Source organism: Schistocerca americana, chromosome 1, assembly GCF_021461395.2.
Source record: "Schistocerca americana isolate TAMUIC-IGC-003095 chromosome 1, iqSchAmer2.1, whole genome shotgun sequence".
NCBI classification, from domain to species: Eukaryota; Metazoa; Arthropoda; class Insecta; order Orthoptera; family Acrididae; genus Schistocerca; species Schistocerca americana.
This window is the reverse complement of record NC_060119.1, coordinates 81,620,327-81,644,040: the sequence shown is the minus strand read 5'-3', so window position 1 is coordinate 81,644,040 and position 23,714 is coordinate 81,620,327. Positions and strand designations below refer to the sequence as shown.

At 37.3% G+C, this 23,714-nt stretch overlaps 1 protein-coding gene across 1 annotated transcript in view; it reads left to right on the top strand.

The window, feature by feature from the left end:
* Positions 1–249: 249 nt before the first annotated feature.
* Positions 250–23,714, top strand: part of LOC124548284 (hydroxyacid-oxoacid transhydrogenase, mitochondrial) — an 84,384-nt gene continuing 60,919 nt past the window's right edge. The window contains exons 1-2 of the mRNA XM_047125164.1: positions 250–399; positions 15,054–15,168. Coding sequence (XP_046981120.1) covers positions 347–399; positions 15,054–15,168 — 168 coding nt within the window. The 5' untranslated portion in view covers positions 250–346. The remainder of the gene's footprint in view (positions 400–15,053; positions 15,169–23,714) is intronic.

Below are 23,714 nucleotides of genomic sequence, written 5' to 3'. Positions count from 1 at the left end.
GCTTGTTGATCCCACGGTGAAAAGCTCGCAACTTCTGCGCTGCGAAACTGCATGTTAACTTACACTGTTCTGACATTAGTGGGTAAAGTTTATGTCGTTTACTTCATCACTGAACATCAAACGTGTAAGCATATGTTTCCTCAATTGTGTGTTAAGCACGGTTGGTTACAAGACTAGTCCGTGATAGGGAGCACTGAACTGAGTAAGTTGGACAGCCTGCCACGCCCGTAGCACTATCGTCAACAAGTCGTCCAGCCTTCAAAACAACCTTGGCACTTGGCAGTGCGTGAGTGAGCGCGTGGCATAGTGGACGCTTGTTGGAGGCTACCACCAAAGTTACGAAACTATGGCGCCTAGAAGACAGGTGTTGGACTTAATGCGTGTCATCTCGAGTGCTTCGTGAGTATTATTTGTACCTTATGTTCCCACTAAAGCTCTCCTGTTACGAAAAATAAGGAGCTAAAGAAACAATCTGTGACTGCCAGATTGCGAGTAAAGCAACACTCAACTCTCTAAAACAACCGGTTTCGCTATGCTTGCAACATTTTTACGAATAGTGGGGTAATGTTTTTTGTAATATATATATGGGGATTGTGTTATTTCATATCTTAACTTTTTTGCCGTTTGGTTAGAAGTAGACCACTGGTGACCAGTAGTAAACACGTATGAAAGAATTTTTTTTCCATTTTCGTAAATAAAAGCTGCTCTTTCAGGACCTCACAATTTTTGTAAGCGGAATGAAGTGCTATAGGCCTACGCTCATTTTACCGAGCATTACAGTTTCGATTTGCAGCGTTTTCAGTTGATGTTACGTCCACACATGAAAGCTGTAGACTGTGTTTGACGGGAAATCGGTTGACATGAAATTCGCGATATAATGTGCCAGAAAAATATAGTTACTGCAACTGGAAGTAATGTAGTTAGCTGTGCAATTCTGTTGCTATCTTCTCCTGTGCAAGCTGTCGTTCAGTTAATTGTAACTTTCGCCACAAAATAACTAAGGACAGAATAAAGTATTGGTACGTTTCTTAAGTGTGCGGTGTTTGACTGCAAGAAAGATTGGTACTAAAGGTACTAGTGGAAGTTTCAACCACTAGAGGAAGCGTTAGAGACACTGTATTGTGTTTTAAAAGCAGGGAAGCATCAGGTTAAAGACACCTCTAAGTTATGAACTCTGCAGTTGCACACTGCTACAAGTCTCCATTTGTATTCCTAAGCCATATATTTGCACACAAATACTAAAAAACACAAAGGGTTATTGCTGAAGAAAGCAACAACTAGTTTCAACAGTTTTCTGTTCATTTACGTTTTCATGTTGTGTTTGAATGTTAAATGGCATAAACCAGCAAAGTATGACCACTAATCACGGTGACTGTCTTGGAATAACAATAGGAAACAAGGCAGATGCCTTTAAAACAGTCACTGTTCTTCCTATATACAGCTGCTGTTGATATCAGTTATTTACACTAACAGGTTATATAACTTAAAGGCAAGCACTATCAGAGGTTTATATACTGGAAACATTAAAATGTGTTTGATATTAGTGTTACCAGAATTTACATGCCAGAGTCTAAATATTCAGATACATATGTGTAATATTTAGATTCTGGGTACTTGAGGTTTCCGGTTTCCTGTCTGTCACCTCTCGGGCATTTGTCAAAGATGAATAAATCAGTAGATGAAAACTCTCTCCTGAGTTCTAGACAGGGCCCATAAGGAATTTATTTTACACTACTCTTACCATGGTTCTGAAGTTCCAAAACTTTCAGTTGTGGACTTTATATGATTCCTGCAAGATTCCCCCCTTGATCTGTATTGCTGGAGCCTGTAGCTAGATTTTGTTTAGAAGTGCATAGTAGGTTTTTTAATCAAAAGAAAAACTTATATGTGGAAGTGGCAAAAATTACAAGGAAACAGAATGGCTGGTCAGTGTTTATATTCAGGAAATTGAGTACTGCTAATATACACAAATAAAATTATAAAAATAGCTACCCTAGCCTTCTGAACTATTAGTTCCTTCCTCACAGAGGAGAAAAGCATTAAACAGAGAAGGCTGGGAGGGACCTACTTGAGTGATGAGTCTTTCCTTCCAAATCTTCCTTAATCCCTCCCTCTCTCCTCTCTTACGACAGAACTATTTGCACCAGAACCTAAAATGTTTTTCCTGCCTTTGTGTCTGTCAACTGTACTTGGAATTTCACCTCCTTGAAGGTAAATACTAGCCAAATACTCTCTCTTCTTGTAATTTTACAATATGAATTTTCTATGATTAGGTACTACATTGTTTTCTAAGAACCAGTTCTAAGCATGTTCCACTGTTATGCTGGCTGAATCTGTTACGAATGTGTTCAGGTCTTTATCAGCAAGCCACACCTTGTATCATCAGCAAACATGTTTTTGAAGAGCTCTCCATTGTCTTTGGCAAATTATTTATATACTTCAGAAACAGGAGTTGCTCAAGCAACAAATGTTACGTGCCATCATATATACATTTCCCCAATCTGAATTTAGTTTTAATCCTACGGCATTATTTGCTAATGTGTCCCTCTGTTTTCTGTTTCTTTTAAGATATGACTCCATCCACACATGGTGGATGTCATTAATACTAAGTGTGTTATGTATGTAATTTAATGGGCCACTGATATCAAGAAATACGTATGTCTGTGTAATTAGTTAGTAGTTTGCATTGGTGTGTGTAGATTGTGAATACTGTTTCAGTGTAGCAACTACAGTGGAACAGAAGGGATTCCCAATTAGACTATCATATGAATGTATACATACTTTACTCTTAAAGGAGATAGCTCACTGAATAGTAGAGTTGTGTGTGTGTGTGTGTGTGTGTGTGTGTGTGTGTGTGTGTGTGTGTGTGTCCACATACTGTATCTCATTAAAGGATCTGCCCACCTAGACTTCCGTGAACATGGATATGTACTTTATATTTAAAACATGGGAAGATCGGATTGAGATGAAGCAGAAGATATTGAGGTTGCAGACATTTGATTAGAGCAGTGTGGGACTGGGGGATGAGTAAATGAGAGATGGGAAAAATTAAAAGGGAAGGAGTGAAAAGGGAGTAGTTTGGATAGTTCTGTTATCACTGAGCCCCAGAACAGGTATAGACTGTTACTGTTTAAGGAAAGGAGCTTTACTTGGCTATGAAAAATGTATGGTGCAGCCCACCATTAATAATAATTTAAGAGGTGTGTCTGTTTCTAGTAGAGAAATAAAGGCCTTGCTGTCAGGTAGTGGCCATGTGAGTGTTGTAGGCAGACAGCTGTATGTAGAAGTATGATCAGGGTACCAGATCACCAGTATTACAAAAGCTAGTGCTAGCCTTGTTCAGGTGGTGGAGGATATTGAGAAACAGATTAGGGATTTGAATTAAGAGGGACAGATGTTGATGATTGGGGGAGGGGGGATGCAACAGTGTGGCCAAGAATATAGACTATAGTATCAGTAGTGACATGTATAAGCAAGGGGCAGCAACAATGGATGCAATTTTGAGCATCATTGATGTAAATCAGCAGCATGATCAACGCTGGCTGAACAAAGCCTTCATGTGAATTGGCCACATTACTGCTAACTTCAGATGAATCTCACATGTTGCTGCTTTTGGGAGATGGGGATACACAAGACATGACCTACAACTTCACAGGAGGGGAAAGATAGATAAGTTTAGCTGGTAGCTAATAATATGGTGGGAGGGGGAGAGGGACGAGACAGTCACCAATGATAGACTCCCTGTGATTAGTACACACTCTAAGGGCACACACTGGTGACTGCTGTGCTCCTTGCACTAACTTCATTCTGTCTGGCAAAATGCCTCCAGGCCCATAAACGTGCTACTATACTCCATGCAAGTCTCTGTCCTCCCTTTGGTTTGCCTGTAGAAATGAATCAGCAACTCCCCATAATGAGTGAGACATTGCTCTCAGAAGAATGAGAATATGTTACTGTCATGTACTTGGCACATGATTTTCATGTAAAAGCATTACATTGTGATCGTGTATTGTATTGTGACAGCGTGTTGTAGTTATCCCCCTTTTGTTATTAACCACTACACTGATTCCGCTAAGAAATATTAAATTGTGTAGTATGCACTGTTTATGAATAATGTTTTAACTGCTTTTTAAACAAATGGACTGTAGTGTAATAATCTTTCTCATCTCCTTGGACTGGGCGCTGATAACCTCGCTGTTGTGCGCCCTAAAACACTAATCATCATCATCATCATCTCCTTGGACAGTATTTGTAAAGGTCCATCTTCATCTCACAGATTTGTGAGATCAAGACAGACCAGGGGTGCCGACTTATAAAAATTATTGGGTGCGGGGGGGGGGGGGGGGGGGGGGGGGGTTGGCGGGGCATACTGGCAGTCATGCCTCAGGAAATTTTCTAAATTTTAGATGAAAAATAGTGAAAAATAGTTTTAAAGTTTTTCTAAGCATTTTAGACTCGTATGATAAACTGGACTCTTGATAACTTGACACTCCGGGAAACTCGACAATCCTGACACATGTTTTGGCTTTGAAAAAAGAAACAAAACAGAAACACGCATGATATTTTCGTAAAAAGCTAATTTAATTTACGGTAATAATCTTGCTTACAGACTATTACAGAGCAGTGAACATATAGCTCTGAAAAGACTGAAATTATATTTAAATAAATCCTAAACTATCATTAAAAGAATAAAGAATAAAATATTGCTGTCGCACAGTAATAGCACTTTGATAAATAAGTGAAATAGGTGATTTAAGGTTACTTTGAATAAGGTTCAGGGTTCATTAAATAAAACAATATCTCAGAGTTAATGTGTTAATACAGTATGCCTAATACTTTCAGTCAAAAAGTATGTAAATAGCGGGTTTTAATTGGGTCTAGTGCCCTAAAAATATTTAAGGATTTGAAAACAGCTAATACAGTACTATAGTAATATGGTACTAAACTAGTACTAATATTTTAAAACTGAAAATTTAACATTGTGTATGTAATTTAATTCTCTATTTTATAAAGATTTTTAATATTGCTGTAAATGCCATTATTAGGGCTAGAGTGTTTAGAAAGGTGCAAATGTCGACCGTCTGACTGGATTACTGAATATGAAGTCGTTGATGACTGGTCAGATATCCAATTCATCCAAAACATTTTGGTGGTCATGAAGAACAGCCAAGTTGTTCAATCACTTCTGTCCCATTGTTGATCAGAGATATGACTTCAAATGTCTAAGGGCGCTAAATGACTGCTCTGCTGTTGCTGTCGTGATTAGAACTACTTGGAAAAGCTTAATGCGCTTTACTACTTCACATAACATTTCTCCAACTGCAGGCTCTTGTGAAATGTACTTTCTTACATCACCTGTTTTTTAAGACCAGTTGTTTTTTTATTAGTGATATCGGCTAACATATTCAAGTGTAAGAGCAGTCTCTCAATGTCTAGGTCATTTTTCAAAACCTTGGTTGATTTTTCCGAATTTGTTCACCTCTGTTTACTAAAAAAACAAGCACTACTGTTCAACTGCAATGACCTGTGTGAGTCCAGTTGAAGCAAACTGCTCAGTAATGCAAGATTGCACTGTTTCACAAACTTCAATGTAAATAGCTTTGTAGTATTCCTTTGGGGTTTTGAAAGTGTGTAATGAGCTGTCTTTGTTGTTTTCATACTTCTTTGTTGTGCTTAGATTCTGAGGAAGTGAAGGATCATAACCTTGTGAGGATTTTTCATTTAAACACAATTCCCAAAAGTGTTCAGAACTATCATGCCTTCCATGCAATATACAAATCAAGCCCCAAGTGTTTCCAGGTCAGGAACACTGAGATGAGGGCACTGAATTTTTTCATTGACATTCTCTGCTGGGCTCATTGCATGGCAATAACGATGTAAAAAGAAATAAGTCTTGAATTGTAACATTGAGTCAAGGTAGCCTGCACATTTGTAATGTGCCTCTGTTTTGTCCTCTGCAGAAAATGTTTCAAAAAACTCTAGAAGTTCTTCAGAGTTTTTCAATATTCTCAAGATACTAGGAGCTCACATAGTCCATAGTCGGCCAAAGTGTGTGCTCACAGTGTATGCTTCTGAAGTGTCTCATCCTTCTGTTGGATTCCGTTAGGGTGTTTATTAAGTCCTTGGCTAAAACCATAATATCCCTCATAGAAGTAAGATGGCGGAGACTGTCTACAACTGCGAAGTCTGAACTGTGAGCAGTGCAGTGCACGTAACGAGCTTTTGGTTTTATATTCAAAACTAACTTTTTTAGTCCTTTGAACTTACCTCTCATATTTGAAGCATAGCACTGTCCTCTAAAGTTATCCATTGACAAATCAAGACGAGCAAAAAGTCTTTTAAAATACTAAACAGAGTTTGTGATTCAGTATTGGGGGTCTCGTATAAGCCAATAAAGTCTTCATTGATAATTAAGGAATCAACAACAGTACAAATACAAAATGACACTTGTTCGTGAATCGAAGAGCAGTTGTTTCGTCAACCATAGTAGGAAAAATGTTCAGTCTTCTTGATTGAAGCCAATACCTTTCTCAACACAGACTTTCCTAGTAGATCAATGATATTGTTTTGAATATTGTGGGATGTCCACTTATCCCTCGAATGCTCTAACCAATATTTGAACTCAGGTATGTCATTCTTCTGGAGTTCCAACAATTGAAAAAAAAATTTGAGCTTACAGCTTTGTGCCCTCTAATTGCTAGTCCTTGTTGACATAGAAATTGCACGGTAGTAAAAATTGTCTCAAGAGCTAAATGGCGTTCCTTCATATCACTATCTAACTGTTCAATCAATTGGAAGCCACACTTCAGTTAGTGATAGAATTTAGTTTCAGAACACCTTCTTTATGTGTAAACGTATTTTCATGAAGACAGAGTTTTTCCAAAGCCTTTTTCAGGTTAGAAAACCCTACGGAAGTAAATGCATCCCCTCTCTCTCTCCCCCTCTGGTTTCTTTTTTTTATTTTTATTTTTTTTAAAAAGAAAATTTTTATCATCTGCCTCTTTTTTGGTAGATGCTTCATATTCTAGACATGTATATTTCATCAACCACGACTTCTGAAATGATCTTCCCTTACCAGATTGTCAAGGTTTTGGCTGTGATCACTTCTCACCTGAAGATGATGAAGCAATTGATAACGCAATAATTTTTGGAGGTTGACTTGCTGCATAAAAAACTTCCAAGCGCGCATTTATTGGTAACAAATTTATCCATTGCAAACTTAATTCACAAGACACTAAGAGACTAAAGTAAACGAATAAAATATAGTCATATAAAATAGTCCACTAGACACTATAAAGTTGGAACACTAAACATGTCTGCAGCATGCACTGAACGGAACTATCCACACTGAATGGTTGCAACAGCAGGGTGGGTTTTATATAGCCGTGGCATTGTAATGTCTCGAAGCATCAAGACGACGTGAGGCGGATGGTTCCAGGTGCTTCTGCTCCAGACCTTTTGATGGGGCTGCGGCTGCAGTGCTGGCCTGCTGGCACCAGACTTTGCCCAAAGGTTTGCGCACCGGAACCAATTCTACATGTGCCTGGAGCACTGTAACACTGTCATGATTCACACCGTTCGTTTTCAGCTAACGTGCTTACTACCGTAATAATTATTTGTTTTTGCTCATTACTGATTGTATTTTAAAAGGTAACTATTGTCAAACAAGAAAATAAAGAATTCCAACATAATTTTGTGATTTTACAAAGCATAATATAACTAATAATTTTGCCTCCCTCCCCCCCAAATGAATTTTTGAGGGGGCTCGGACCCCCTCAGGCCCCATGGAGCCTGTGCCTGTAAGATATAACTATACAAATAAAGTGCTGCAACGTGATTGCGTACTGATTTACACACTTTGTCTTCAATTGATATCCTTGGACAATTTTGTAAGCGGTTTTATTCCCTGATAGAAAGTGCAGTTTGGAGGTTTTTTGTTTGTTTTTCCCTGGCAAATATAAGCCCATATGGTCTCTCTTTCCATGATTGTCTGTAGTCCCATTAGTGAAATACTACTAATGTTTTCCCTGACATACACAGCAGACTGGTAGGTGCATGTAGTTCATGCAGTAATGATACCCAGTTCTTTAAGCAGTTGTTTACAGTGAGCTTGATTGATAAGAGGGTAATCGCAAAAGTAAGGTCTCCTATTTTTGTACAAGTACATAGACCTGTTTATTTCTAAAATGGTTTAAATCAGTTAACAGCTTGAACATTTAGCTATTTTTTGACTTAATCACCATTTCTGTCGATGCATGTTCGTAGACATTGTGGCAGTTTTTGTATGCCCATGTCATACCAGCTCGCCGCCATGCTGTTCAGAAAGTTATGAACTTCTTCTTTCACCCCGTCGTTGGAGCTGAATCACTTTCTGGCCAAATGTTCTTTTAACCTAGGGAGCGGGTGATAGTCACTGCGCACCAAGTCATGACTATAGGGTGGATGGGTGATTATGTTCCACTGAAACTGTTGCAGGAGAGCAATGGTTTGCCGAGCAGTGTGTGGACAAGTGTTGTCGTGGAGAATGTGTACACCTTTGCTAAACATTCCTGTTTTCTGGTTCTGAATTGCCTGTTAGTTTTTTCAGATCTCTCAGTACCAGTCAGCGTTAATTATGGTCCTAGCAATTCAGCTCAGATGACAAGGTGAAAGAAGTGATTCATAACTTCCTAAACAGTATGGCGGCGAGCTGGTATGACATGGGCATACAAAAACTGCCACATTGTCTACAAAAATGCATGGACAGAAATGGTGATTATGTCGAAAAATTGCTAAAAGTTCAAGCTGTAAACTGATGTAAAACATTGTAGAAATAAACAGCTCTACGTACTTTTTAAAAAAATAGGAGACCTTACTTTTGGGATTACCCTCGTATTTCTTGTTATTAACCTTGCAGCCTTTTTCTGCAGTTTAAAAACTGTGTTTGTGTTTTGTGCCTTTGATCCCCAGAAAATTATTCCATAGCTAAGAATTCAATATACTTAGGAATAGTATGTCACCACAAGACATTGACTGTTACAAACATTTTATAGGATATTAAGAGCGTAACATGCCAATGATGTTCTTTTTGCTAGCACCTTTGTTTGTTCATTCCATATTAACTAACAGTTAATATTCATCCCTAAAAGCTTTGTTAAACCAATGTATAAGTTTGTAACCTATGCTCAATTTGACACTTGTTTTCCCTCTTTCTGCTGAAGTGCATGCTGTTGGTTCTCTTTATGTTCAATGTTAAATTATTACATACTGCCCAATTGTAAACATTCTTGAGGATTCCACTTGCTTTATCTAATAAGAGGTACAGTGTTTTATCAGTGACTGTGATGTTGCTTTAATCAGCAAATCCATGTCTTCTGCTGTCTGGATAGTCATTGCTAAAATTTTGAGAACAGAAGTGGACCTGATAAATTACGTTGATGAACACCTATGTGTGTATGTTTCTTGTGTAACAATTAAAAAATTTATAATCAGCAGATATTTGAATTATTTCACCCTCTTTTCCAGGTAAGAATGGAACCACTTGTTTGATTTTCCTTTCAGACCTGGTGTAGAAAAAAATTGACAGTCAACTATGCCAAAAGTCATGGACAAGTGTAAGAACATACTTGTTACACAATCATCCTTGTCAAGAACTTTGGGGGGGTACTCTTGTGGACTTGCTAATGTCAGGTGTTGTACTACTTCCACTGGGGGAAAAAACTGTGCTTCTTGAAAAAGGTTGAATTTATCCATGTAACTTATTAGTCTCACCAACACAGCAAGAGTAAGAATAATTGAACACAAAGATTAGATCTTCTTGATCAATACTGCATTCTGAATCATTGTTTCTTAGGGTTTGTGACAAAGATACAAAATTTTGAAGTAATATATCTGGTGTTTACCACAATCACTGCTGAGTACAATTGACAAGTACATACAGACCACTACGAGGACAACTGTCGTTAACCACCAATACTAAGATTGGTAAACAGCAGTTACGAAGTCCTGATGCCCCGAGGCCATGGAGGCCTGTGGGAGGCTCGTTGTGGCTGTGAAGGTGTGATGTCAAAGTTGGTATGGTGGCTGGAACTACTGGCTGCTTGGACACTGCAAGGAGTAAATCCTCATTTGGCTCACACGAACTTAACTGGTTGCATAACAGCCAGGCTGCATCATAAGTACATGCCCGGCAGATAGATATCAGCTTGGCACTCAGTGGGCACGTAATTAGCAGATGTGAAGTAACACTTATGATAGCAGTGCTGTTGACAGCGATAATTGCACAGGTGTTGGTGAAGCTTGCGTTTCGTGTGGTGAATCTAGCACCATGGAAGATGTCATGGAATGCATGTGGTGCATATTGGCACAAAAGGTTTGACAAATAGGATGGACTGGCTGTAAGTCCTGTAGTATTGTGGAAGACACCTATGAGTGTTGACCATGCACATGAGCATGAAAATTGTGTGAAACATAATAGGCATTTAGTTGGGCCTTTAATTGGACATACAATAAGATATCATGTTACAACCTGGGTTGCTAAGTTGCAGGGTTTTACAGCCTGTAGGCGTGGAATAGCTCAGTAAACAGGCATATTGTTGAGGCCACAGAGTGGTGCTCCAGCCATGTGATAAACACTGGCCATTCCCTCACTGTATGCTTGAGATGGCGGAGGGAGCATCATCCTTGTGGGGGGTCCAGATGGGACAACTTTTTGAGAAGAATGACCTATTTTTATGAAGATACTGCATGGAAAGTGGTAGCTGCATCAATAATTCCTATTGCTATGTCACTGTGCTGGAATGAGAAAACAAGATTAGTGTCACTGGTAATGGCACTGCCAATTATGAATGTAGCAATGAATAACAATAACAATGTTATTGAGTGTTGAATATTGTTGTTGTTATTCATAATGCGTCTGAGCTGTGGTTGCCCTCCACTGAAAGTTGTTTATATCAATTCTGCCAATTACGTAAAGTGTTGGAAAGTGTCTGTAAGTGCACTTGCTACATTGGAAGTCGTCAAACTCAGTCTGTTTCATTTGACACCTTGGTGCAGTTACAATTGGTTGAAACTGCATAGCATTTTAGTCTCATTGCCAAAACTGTAGTGACCTTGTATAGACTCATAATGCAAGATAAGATTTCCATGTAAATATAAAACCAGGCTCACATTATTTTAGCAAGCATGAAAGAATTGTCACACTGAAGTCCACTGATGCACCAAGAGGAAAGAATAATTAAATACACAGAATAGATCTTCATGATCAGTAATTGATACTGAATAATTGTTTCTTAGAGTTTGTGATGAAGATACGAACTCTTGAAGTAAATGTCTGGTTCTGACTGTAATCACTGATGATGAGTGTAAATACTACAATTCTAAGTCCAGATGGACCACTTGGAGGGCAGCTGTTCTTGACCACAATCACTAAAGTCAATAAACACTGGCAGATATGAAGTTCTGGTGCCCAGAGTCTGTGGAGATTGAGGTTCATTCTAGATGGCTGGCAGCCCATTGTGGCCATGGAGGCCTGATGTCAAAGCTCATATGGCAGCTGCCACTGCTAGCTGCTTGGAAGCTGTGAGGAGGATATCCTTCTTCGGCTCAGCAAGTTGAAACGACTGTATAGCAGCTGGGCACTATTGTAAATACATGCCCAGTGAAAGGATATGGACTCGGTGGGCAAGTGACTTGTGGATGTGAAGTAGTGCCCATGACTGCAGCACTGTTGACTGTAATAATAACGGTGATTAAACTGGTGTCTTTAGTGGTGAATCTAGTGCCACATGTTTTCAGAGCGGATGCAAGTGGTTCCCTTGACAACAAACCAGTGTGTTGAATTTCCTAAGGTGGCATCACCAGTGAGCTAGAGCAACGGCAAACTGCCAGACACACCTGTATTAGTGGTAGCTATTATTTCAGGTGAAAGGCTGGGGATATAACAGGAAACAACATAATTGTGCTTGCTGTGCCTGTCATTGTGGGTGCTGTGTGTGTTTCAGCAAGGTTTTGTTGCAAGTTCTTCTCAGTATCGGAGAAACAGTCATTTACAAAGTTTTCCATTCAGCCTAAGACTGATGGTGAAATTTTTGATATCTTAATAGCAGTGTTTACCATTTGTGATTTGCTAAAAGTACTTAAATATTGAGTAAGTTATTACTAATTTCACTCTCGTCACTTGTATTACTATTCATGTCTCCACATACTAGTAAGTTAGTTTTGGAGGTGGAAGCTCTTCCCAGGATTCCAAGTAATTCATAGAAGAAAGTGGACACATAACAATAGGGGAGTGGTACACGTACAGGATGGTTAATTTCTAATGGATGACTAGCTTTGTTAATTCAGTGGCTGGCAATTCAAAATGTTTGTATGTACTAATTAGTATCAGATCTTCTCTAGCTTTAAAATGTACACCATCTCTGGTATTGATGCATACTCCCACCCCCCATAGCTAGGCATCCTTGCTATGTCTCTCCTACCTGGATTCAGCTGTTTCTGAATGGCACAGATCTTCCTTTCCTGCTCCTCTATTAACCTGTTTCTGCTGCATATTTTGCACTTCTAAGGCAGGTCCTTAGTGACCTCCCCAGAGTTCCCCCAACCACATTTGCCCCAGTGAAACCATTTGCCACATTTCCCACAATGCATCCTAGTACTTACTTTCCTATGGCAACCCCCATTGTCACATAAAATATCTATAGCACAGGAAAAAAATCATAAATATGTGAAACTAAAAGAATATTATAATATGTATTAAGTTTATTTCACTATAAAAGAATGCAACCTCCAATAACATGTTGTTCACTATGAGAATTAGTTCAGTAATATCGGACGTATGTACAAAAACAAAACATGAGACAGAGGTCATACTAAACAGAAACTCAAAACATCATCAAATATTTTGTAAATGCAACCCCAAGGTGAAAAAATTTCACTTGTTTGAAAAATTTCCATGCAAAGAGCAATGCCACTATTACTCCATGATTTGCTGAAATTATTAAAATGTGATTAACTCCCTCAGATGTAAATTTCTTATGGAAATCACAGGGAGATATTTTCAGATAGACTGAAATATGCTATTGTTAGCATACCTTTAGGAGGGTGTGGGCAGTGGAGGGAGTTTCAGCAAGATGCTGATGGGTGTAGCCAGAATAAGCTTCAACAGCTAAAGATGAGCGTATCTTTAAAGTTGGTGCTTTATTGCTTTTACCCACCGTTAAGGTGGAAACTAATGCAGGGAGATATTTCAGTGCATCTCACTTGTAATATTGCTTTTTACAGAACAATAATAAGTAAATTATACAGAGTTTTTGTTTGTTATTTACATCTACAGCTACATTTGTACTCTGCAAATCACCATGAGGTGCATGACAGAGAGTAAATCTCATTGTTCCATTTATTAGGGTTTCTTCCTTATCCATTCACATATGGAATGTGGAAAGAATGATTTTTTGAATGCCTCTGTGCATGCAGAAATTATTCTGATCTTATCCTCATAATCCCTTTGTGAGTGATATGTGAGTATATTCCTAGAGTAATGAGTTAAGGCCAGTTCTTGGAACTTTATTAATACACTTTCTCAGGATAGTTTGCCTGTCTTAGAGTCTGCCATTTTAGTTCCTTCAGTACCTCTGTGACATTCTCCAATGGATTAAACAAACCAGTGAACATTTGTGTTGCCCTTTTCTGTATATGTTCAATATCCCATGTTAGTCCTATCTGGTGTAAGTAAGTTAAGACCACATCAGATGTAACATACATCCATGAACCTGCAACCTCAGACAGTGATCTCAAAATAAGCAGCCTACATCCACGGGAGTTGTGGATTTAGGGATTCTTCATTATTAATGATTAATTGGGGGGGGGGGGGCTTATGTTAAGGGCATTTCAAAGAAACATAGGCAGATCACACAGCAGTAGTTCACAAGCACAGTCATGTAATTGTTGGTCTATGCAGGCACCACTCAGTTGATCTATGTAGGTGCTACTGATTACAATAGATTTGGACTTTGTCACTTTTAACTTCCCTGATAATTTCTCTTTGCTCCATTCACTACAGATATAGGTGAATTATCTTTATTCCTTTCACTTTTTAACTAATGATTTGAAGTGTATACTTACATGACTTAATCCAGTATGTATCCTACACACAAGTTAGTAAATGAAAATAAAAAATTCCACTACAGATTTTTTTATTTATATACTGGGATTGTCAGATTGCCACTGAAAATTAAGAATCTGAGGAAAAAAGTATTAGCATCTGTTGGATACCAACTAAAAGAATCATTCAAAATGTTCCATTGAATAATACTTCTGAAAAGAAACAGGAAATAAACTAAAATTAAAGATCAACAAAGGTGGACAGGGATTTGGGGGGGGGGGGGGCATGGTGGAGGCAGTGGACGCAGCAAAGTATCCTGTTTTGCAGGTGCTTATGTTTGGCAATGTCATAATCTATCTGCTCCACTGCCCATTTTTTCCTTCGGTAGTAAGGATCAATGTTACAACAACGTACACTGTAAAATTTCAGCATTGTTTGCTTCCTCAAATGTTTTTTGTTTAGAGCTGGAGTTATTGTAGCTTGTATTCTGTTAAATCTCTCAGTATCTAGTTTATCATCTTCAAGTATAGAAGTGTACAACCAAAGAAGGTAAACTTGGCAACAAGTTCAGTAGGTTTATCAACAGCCAATTGTTTGCTGACTTCCAATGGGCCAAAAAAAAAAATCTCATCAAACATTGAACATTATACTTTTCAGTTACTCTTTTTTGGTTCATCAGAGTTTGTTGTACTGTACCTTTAATGTCTGAAATAGTTATTACTACTTGATAACCAGTTAACATGTGCACCAAGATAAAATTTTGTAACTGTTCAACTTGTCATCAAAATCTGATTCGAAAAGTTCTGCATCTCACTCTGATACTTCTTACTGAATGTTCTACATTCTGTATCTGCTAACTTCTAAACATGCTTGAATGTAATATAGCTCTTTCAGTAGTCTGCCACAATTTTGCCTAAAAGCTGCAAAATAGTTCTCATTTTTTTACAACAACTTTTAACTTTTTTTCTTTCAGGTGTCGGTGCCCTGCTCATTCACACACTGCTGGCCCAGTGAATGTTGTGTCAGCTTCATGTGTACAGCATTCTCACACAAGCACATCACAGAATGAAAAGGAATATGCATTTGAGGTATGGCTACAGATCTCCTGGTCTGATGTAATCTGGTCAGGCTAAATAACCAATAAATAAAATAAATAAATAGTTACTAATGAGAAGATATTAGTGTTGGTAATTTGCATGTGACCAGTGTAAGCTGCTTTAGTAACAGAGTGCTACAGTGAATGAATAGTTCATATAATGCTAATTGTCTTGAAAAGAAGTAATAACAACAACATTATCAAAAATAAAAGAAAGGTAATGGAATATTGTCATATCAGGTGATGCTGAGGAAATGAGATATTAAAAGCATTGAAAGAGTTTTGCTATTTGGACAGTAAAATAACTGACAATGGCCAGAGTACAGGATATAAAATGCAGACTGGATATAGCAAGAAAGCACTTCCGAAAAAGAAAGGAAAAAAATGTTCACGTTGAATTTAATTTTAATAGGAAATCTTTTCTGAAGGATTTCATCTGGAGTGTACTTCATTACCGAAATGAAATATAGATGATACAAATTACAGGAAAGAAGAGAATACAAGCTTTTTAAAAGTGTTGCTACAGAGGAATACAGAAAATTTTATACAAATGAATATCCAGTTAATACAGTGATTCTATACTGTTTCTTCTTGTTCACATAGCGATTACAATCTATCCTAATGCCTACAAACCATCAGAGGAAGTAGTAACATAGCTTGTAATGATTAAGTGATTTTATGCTTGATGATTCCTTTTAGCTAAAAAACAAAAAAAAGTACACTAAATTGCATCCATAAACAGAGGCATTAACAATCAAACATGTAATAAATGAAACATATGAATAATTTGAACTGCAGGAAAGACAGTCTAGGGTCAGCAGTGTTCAAATCTTGTACATTAACAAATGTTTAAATTAGCTAATGTTGGCTGTTTTTGTATACTATCATGTGGAATTATAATTTGGGATAAGTAATCTTGAGATAAAAGGAATTATTCAGGTAGTGAAGGGGGACGAAAATTTAATAGTCATGGGTGACTGGAATTTGAGAGTAGAAAAAGGGAGAGAAGGAAACATAGTAGGTGAATATGGATTGGGGGTAAGAAATGAAAGAGGAAGCCGTCTGGTAGAATTTTGCACGGAGCATAACTTAATCACAGCTAACACTTGGTTCAAGAATCATAAAAGAAGGTTGTATACATGGAAGAATCCCGGAGGTACTAGAAGGTATCAGATAGATTATGTAATGGTAAGACAGAGATTTAGGAACCAGGTTTTAAATTGTAAGACATTTCCAGGGGCAGATGTGGACTCTGACCACAATCTATTGGTTATGAGCTGTAGATTAAAACTGAAGAAATGGCAACAAAGTGGGAATTTAAGGAGATGGGACCTGGATAAACTGAAAGAACCAGAGGTTGTACAGAGTTTCAGGGAGAGCGTAAGGGAACAATTGACAGGAATGGGGAAAAGAAATGCAGTAGAAGAAGAGTGGGTAGCTCTGAGGGATGAAGTAGAGAAGGCAGCAGAGGATCAAGTAGGTAGAAAGATGAGAGCAAGTAGAACTCCTTGTGTAATAAAATAAATATTGAATTTAATTGATCAAAGGAGAAAATATAAAAATGCAGTAAATGAAGCAGGAGTACAAACATCTCAAAAATGAGATCGACAGGAAGTGCAAAATGGCTAAGCAGGGATGGTTAGAGGACAAATGTAAGGATGTAGAGACCTACCTCACTAGGTGTAAGATAGATACTGCCTACAGAAAAATGAAAGAGACCTTTCGAGAAAAGAGAGCCACTTGTAGGAATATCAAGAGCTCAGATGGAAACCCAGTTCTAAGCAAAGAAGGGAAAGCAAAAAGGTGGAAGGAGTATATAGATGGTCAATACAAGGGCGATGTACGTGAGGACAACATTATGGAAATGGAAGAGAATGCAGGTTATACTGCACGAAGAGTTTGACAGAGCACTGAAAGACCTAAGTCGAAACAAGGCCTCGGGAGTAGACAACATTCCATTAGAACTACTGACAGCCTTGGGAGAGCCAGTCCTGACAAAACTCTACCATCTGGTGAGCAAGATGTACGAGACAGGCGAAATACCCTCAGACTTCAAGAAGAATACAATAATTCCAATCCCAAAGAAAGCAGGTGTTGACAGATGTGAAAATTACCGAACTATCAGTTTAATAAGTCACGGCTGCAAAATACTAACGCGAATTCTTTACAGACAAATGGAAAAACTGGTAGAAGCCGACCTAGGGGAAGATCAGTTTGGATTCCGTAGAAATGTTTGAAAACGTGAATCAATACTGACGTTACGACTTATCTTAGAAGAAAGATTAAGGAAAGGCAAACCTACATTTCTAGCATTTGTAGACAGAGAGAAAGATTTTGACAATGTTGACTGGAATACTCTCTTTCAAATTCTGAAGGTGGCAAGGGTAAAATACAGGGAGCAAAAGGCTATTTACAATTTGTATTCAATCTGTATATTGAGCAAGCAGTAAAGGAAACAAAAGAAAAATTTGGAGTAGGTATTAAAATCCATGGAGAAGAAATAAAAACTTCAAGGTTTGCCGATGACATTGTAATTCTGTCAGAGACAGCAAAGGACTTGGAGGAGCAGTTGAACGCAATGGACAGTGTCTTGAAACGAGGACATAAGATGAACATCAACAAAAGCAAAACGAGGATGAATTAAGTCGGGTGATGCTGATGGAATTAGATTAGGAAATGAGACACTTAAATTAGTAAAGGAGTTTTGCTATCTGGGGAGCAAAATAACTGATGATGGTCGAAGTAGAGAGGATATAAAATGTAGACTGACAATGGCAAGGAAAGGGTCTCTGAAGAAGAGAAATTTGTTAATATAGAGTATTGATTTAAGTGTCAGCAAGTCGTTTCTGAAAGCATTCGTATGGAGTGTAGCCATGTATGGAAGTGAAATTATTAAAGAATTTACTTCATATTATAGAAACCCAGAAAATATTGGTTTGGCAGTGCAAATACAGTAATTTATTATGTGAAGGCACAAGATTTTAAATACAATTGTTACTCTACAGTCAATGCAAGGCAGTGTGTCTCAACTGTATGAGCCACAGTAAAATTACTGAACATTTAAAAATCATCATCTCCAAAATATGCTTTACTTGATATTTTAAACATTTTTTTGGTTGTATGCTTGGCAAATGTATATGCAAATATATAAAATGTAACGGTCAGCCAACCAGTTGCACACAACTTAAAAAAAAAAAACACATGAACCAGGTTTCGATAACTCTAAGACTATCTTCATCAGAATGGTAAAAGTTCCATAGAAAATTATATAACCAGAGAACTCACATGACAGCTTTTAAATTTTCAGCAATAGTGCTATCATCAAATGACATGGTTTTGTTCCACGAATCAAGAATATAAAAAGACAGACAGTTATCAGAGTAATACTGTCGTAGTTGCAAGTGGTGGCACAAGTTACCTGCTTTAGCCTGCTAAGACTGGCACATGCACAGCACAACAGGCATCATACTGAACAGCATGTAAACCGAAACTGCCATGAGATGAACAAAAGATTGGTAGTGCTATCTAGTAACAAAGTGGCAAACTCATAAACACCTACGATTAGAGCCAAATTACGGAGCTGTGTGTATACATTAGTGCCATATAGCACCCAGGTCATAGGCAAAATGGAAGTTCAAAAATAGTAAATCACCCTTTTTGCAGGTAGTTTTAAAATTCAGGCTTACAGTGACAGTTGAATAAGGAAAACAGACATTCCTGATGCTACTGTGAGGAAAAATTCCAAAAATTAATCAGTTATAAGTAATGGCTCTAAACCTCAAAAGAAGTTTTTGTTAAACAATTGCAATTGTTTGTTAAGAATAAAACCGTCTTTACATGACAGGTGTTTGAAAATCTCCAGCTCTTCAAGGACATTGAGTTAGAGACCTTTTTTTTCTTGTAGTGTAGGATACTGACATCTTGCACTTCCTTGGATTTATGGCCGGTGATTAACAAGTGGTCAGCAATGGATGAATTACAAATATTAGTAATCTTTTTTCCTAGATGTTATCTAGATCTTACAGGTATAGCTCTCCCTGTCTGTCCTATGTAATAGGCCAGACAAGTCACAGATGATTTTATAAACTCCTGACTTTTGCAAATGAGACTGTGTTGAATCCTGACTGTGAATAAGGGTGGTTTTTTTTAGTGAATTGTTTGTGGAAAAAGCTACTTTGCGATCATATTTGTTTTGCAGAAGACGTTGTATTATATTAGAGACAGGTCCAATAAATGGTATAGAAATAAAATTTTTAATTTCAGTTATTAGTGGAAAGGCCCAGAGTGGTGATTCTGTTCTTCATTATATTGCTTTTTAAAAATGTTACTTACTATGTTGGGTTCGTAGCCATTATTAACTGCAACAGTTTCGGTAAAATTTTTTCTGCCTCAAGATTTTAATCGGATAAGGAAATAGAAATAGCTCTAAGGACAGGTGAATGAATAAGGAATTACTTTTGAATACATTATGGGAAAGGCTGTAATCAAGGTCTTACAAATATTTACTATTAAAAACAGTCTTGATCATGATTTATTTATCAAGGTGACCAGTTTCGACCACCACTGTGGTCATCTTCAGACCATTGAGCAGGAATCTCTTTCTGTTGGAGAATCACTAGAAACCGGTCACCTTGATAAATAAATCGTGAACAAGACTGTTTTTAATAGTAAATATTTGAATGAAAAAGGCTTTTTTGTGAGACTGGGGGTTTGTTGAAGTAAAAGGTGCTATTTGATCAGTGCAAGTTTGTTTGTGGAAGATATTAAAGGAAATTTTATCATCTACTATTGTCAGATTAAGGTGTAAGTAGTGTAATTGCTGGAATTTGTTTTCAAGCTCACAGGTGGCAGTAATTTTTTTCATGAAGTTCATTGAAGATTTTGAATAGGTGATAAGCCCCATTGTTTGGTCCTCTATAAATAATCAGAATATGTCAACATATCTAGAATATGATATAATGCCTAAGGCAACAGCTGAAAAATTTTTAAAAAATTTTTCCTCTAGGGAATTTATAAAAATGTCTGCTAGGATTCCTGCAAATGGGTTTTCCATTGCAAGACCATCAGGTATAACTCCCCATTGATCTTGAAATAATTGTATTTAATACAATTTGAAACAAATTCATGAAATCACTAATTTGTCAGAAATATCTTTTTTGAAGAGTTGTAAATTTTTTTCTGCTATGTCCAACGCTGTTTTGACTGCCACATTTTCATAGAGATTTTTGATGTCGAAAGAAATTAACATAGTACCTTGATCACAATGTATGTCTCTAATTTTATTGGCTAAGTTTTGACTGTTAGAGATAGAAAAATTATTCTGGAAAACAAAAGATTTTTTTTTTTCAAGTTGTCATACAGATAGCTAGGTCATGGTAGGCACTATTCCTACTATTCGAAATGGGACCTACAGTCTGTACTAATTTAAGAACTTTAAATTGTACACATAACATTGGACCTTGAGAGGTCATGTTAATTAACTGCCTTTTTTTGGTAAGATTTAAGTTAAAATTTTTCATCGTTAACTGTGGCTCTGATATCCTTTTGCAAAACAGAGGTGGGATCCTCATGAAGCTCAGAAATATCATATTCCTCAAAAAAACTCCAAGGTTTTCGTAACTTATTCTTGCTTTTTAGCAATGACAGTGGCATTCCCTTTATCAGACTTCATTATTAAAGCATTATTTACTTTAACTTTATTCTTCTTCTTCTTCACGGATGGATCACTTAGGACCACACGTAATCAACATTTGTTGGCCTTCCTTTTCGCCCAGTATTCCTTCATAAAAAACGAATGGGCTAGCTTTCGTTGCATAGACCATGTATGTCGGTTAGTTTTTCTCTCTTCTTCCTCAAAACCCCGTGTGTTTGTGATTTTTCTGATTTCATTTCTATCATGTAGATTTGGAGACCCTAATTCTCTCAGGTCTTTTTCCGTCTGTTTGTACCAGTTCGGTCTTGTAGTTTTGTTCTTTAAAAATGTATGGATTTTGTGCGTTAACCTGTTTGAGTCCATTCTTTCTAAGTGCCCCATGAATTGGATTCTTCTCATGCGCATTGTGTCTGTTATTTTGGAGATATTTTTATATATTTCTGCATTGGGTTTTGGATAATGTACCCCATCTTTAGTTCTTGGTCCTAGGATTTTGCTCATTATCTTACGTTCTTTCACTTCTAATTCCTCTTTTAGTGTTCTGTGTTGAAGGTTTAGTGTCTCAGATGCGTAGAGAGCTTCGGGTCTAATTACTGTTGTGTAGTGTTGTATTTTGCAGTTCCATGAGAGACTCTTTTTCTTGTAAATGTTTTTTGTTAACTGAAACGCCGTCTCCATTTTCTGGACTCTTGATCTGACAGATTTCTTTTCATTACAATTTTCTGCAATCCATTCACCTAAATATTTAAATTCTTTTACTCGAGAGATTTAGTTATTACCAATTTTGAGATCAGAAGGTGCATCTTTGACGTCAGTTGTAAATTTTGTTTTTTCAAATGAAATTTGTAATCCTATTTTAGCTGCCTGTTCTTGTAATAATTCTAGCTGTTTCTGTGCATCAGTAATGTCTTGTGCGATCAGTGCCATGTCATCAGCAAATGCTAAACAGTGTAATTCTATGCCCTTATGTCTTGGTCCCAGTCTGTGTGCTGGTGCACCTACTTTTTTCCATTCTCTAACAACTTTTTCAAGAGCACAATTGAAGAGCACTGGGGACAGTACATCCCCTTGTCGTACTCCTGTGTCTATTTCAAATTCTGTGCTCAATTCTCCCATAAATTTTGCTTTGGATTTGGTCTCCGTGAGTGTTTCTTTTATGACGTTTGTTGTCTTTTGATCTAGTCCAAATTCTGCTAATACTTCAAAAAGAGATTCTCGGTCTATACTGTCATATGCTTTTTTAAAGTCGACAAACGTGATGACATAACTTTTGTTTGAAGTACTATGTAAATATTTCACTGAGTTTTTCAAGTTAAGGATTTGTTCTACGCAAGATCGACCTTTTCTGAACCCACCTTGGTATTCGCCTAGTTTTGAATCCAGCTGAGGTTCTGCGCGGTTTAGTAGGGCTCTAGACAGAATTTTGTATGTTATTGGCAATAAAGAGATTCCACGATAGTTGTTGGGGGTCTGTTTTACTTCCTTTTTTGTACAGAGGATGTATGATTGCAGTCTTCCAATCTCTGGGGATTTTTTCAGTTTTCCAGATTTCATGTATAATTTCTTTGAGTTTTGCAATAAGATTTCCTCCTGCACTTTTCCATAATTCTGTGATGATTTGGTCTTCTCCTGATGCTTTGTTATTTTTCAGTGACTGAATTATCTCTTTAATCTCTTGTAAACTTGGTGGCTTTGAGTCTGGGTTTCGTTGTGTACGATGGAACTCAAATTTTTCTGCAGGCTTTTCACAATTCAGTAATTTAGAAAAGTATTTTGCAAGAATTTCACAGTTTTCGGTGTTGGTATGAGCAATTTCCCCATGGTCATTTTTGAACAGGAGTGATGGAGGAGAGTACTTTGTTAATTTTTGTTTGAATACTCTGTAGAAATTTCGGGAATTGTTTTTCTTGAAATCATTTTCTATGTCTTGCAATTTTTTGTCTTCATGTTGTTTACGGAGTGTTCATATTGCTTTTGTGACTGTTTTCCTGGTATCTTTGAGATCTTCCAGGGTCTTTTGATTTTTGTTGCACAACCAATTTTTCCACGCCTGTTGTCTGAGATTTATCAGTTGGTCACACTCATCTGTCCACCATGGGTGTTTACGTGTTCTTGTTTGTGGTGCTACAGTTTCAGCTGCATTTAAAAGTCCTGCTTGCAGTTGTTGCCAATTTTGTGGTTTTAAATTTTGCGTTTCTTTTGTAAATTGTTCATTGCCAATTATCTTTTGTACATCATATTTACGGTGTGGAGATTTCTTAGTGAATTTTCTTTTTTCTGGAATGACATCTAGGGAGAATTTTGTTGGGTAATGCATGGAATCTAGGTCTAGTCCATTAAGGACTTTAAGTTTCATGATTTCTACTGTATTTATGTGGGAGATCATTACATGATCCAACTGATATTCACCTAGTAATGGATTAGGTGAGATCAAAGTTTCTGTTTTCGAGGCTCTTTTCTTGAAAAATGTTGATTTGAATAATAGGTCATGGTTTTTTGCAGATTTCAATGAGTCGCATGCCATTCCGGTTGGTCTGTGTATGCCCTGACCATTTACCTACCCAATATCGATATTTCTTTTCTTTACCGATTTGTGCATTGAAATGGCCCATAAGGATTTTGACATGGTTATTTGGGATTTTTTGGAGAATATTATCTAATTGGTTCCAGAATTCTTCTACTTCTTCTATTTTGTTTTTGTTAGTGATGTTAGTTGGTGCATGTCCATTGATTAGGGTGTATATCTTATTAGCTGATTTTATTGTCATCGTGGAGAGCCGACCCGAGTAAGATTTGAAAGTTGCTACTGAATCAAGTATTGATTTTGAGTTCCAAATTGTAGACAATTTGCCATGGCTCATTTTCGAGGTTTTCCTTTGTATATC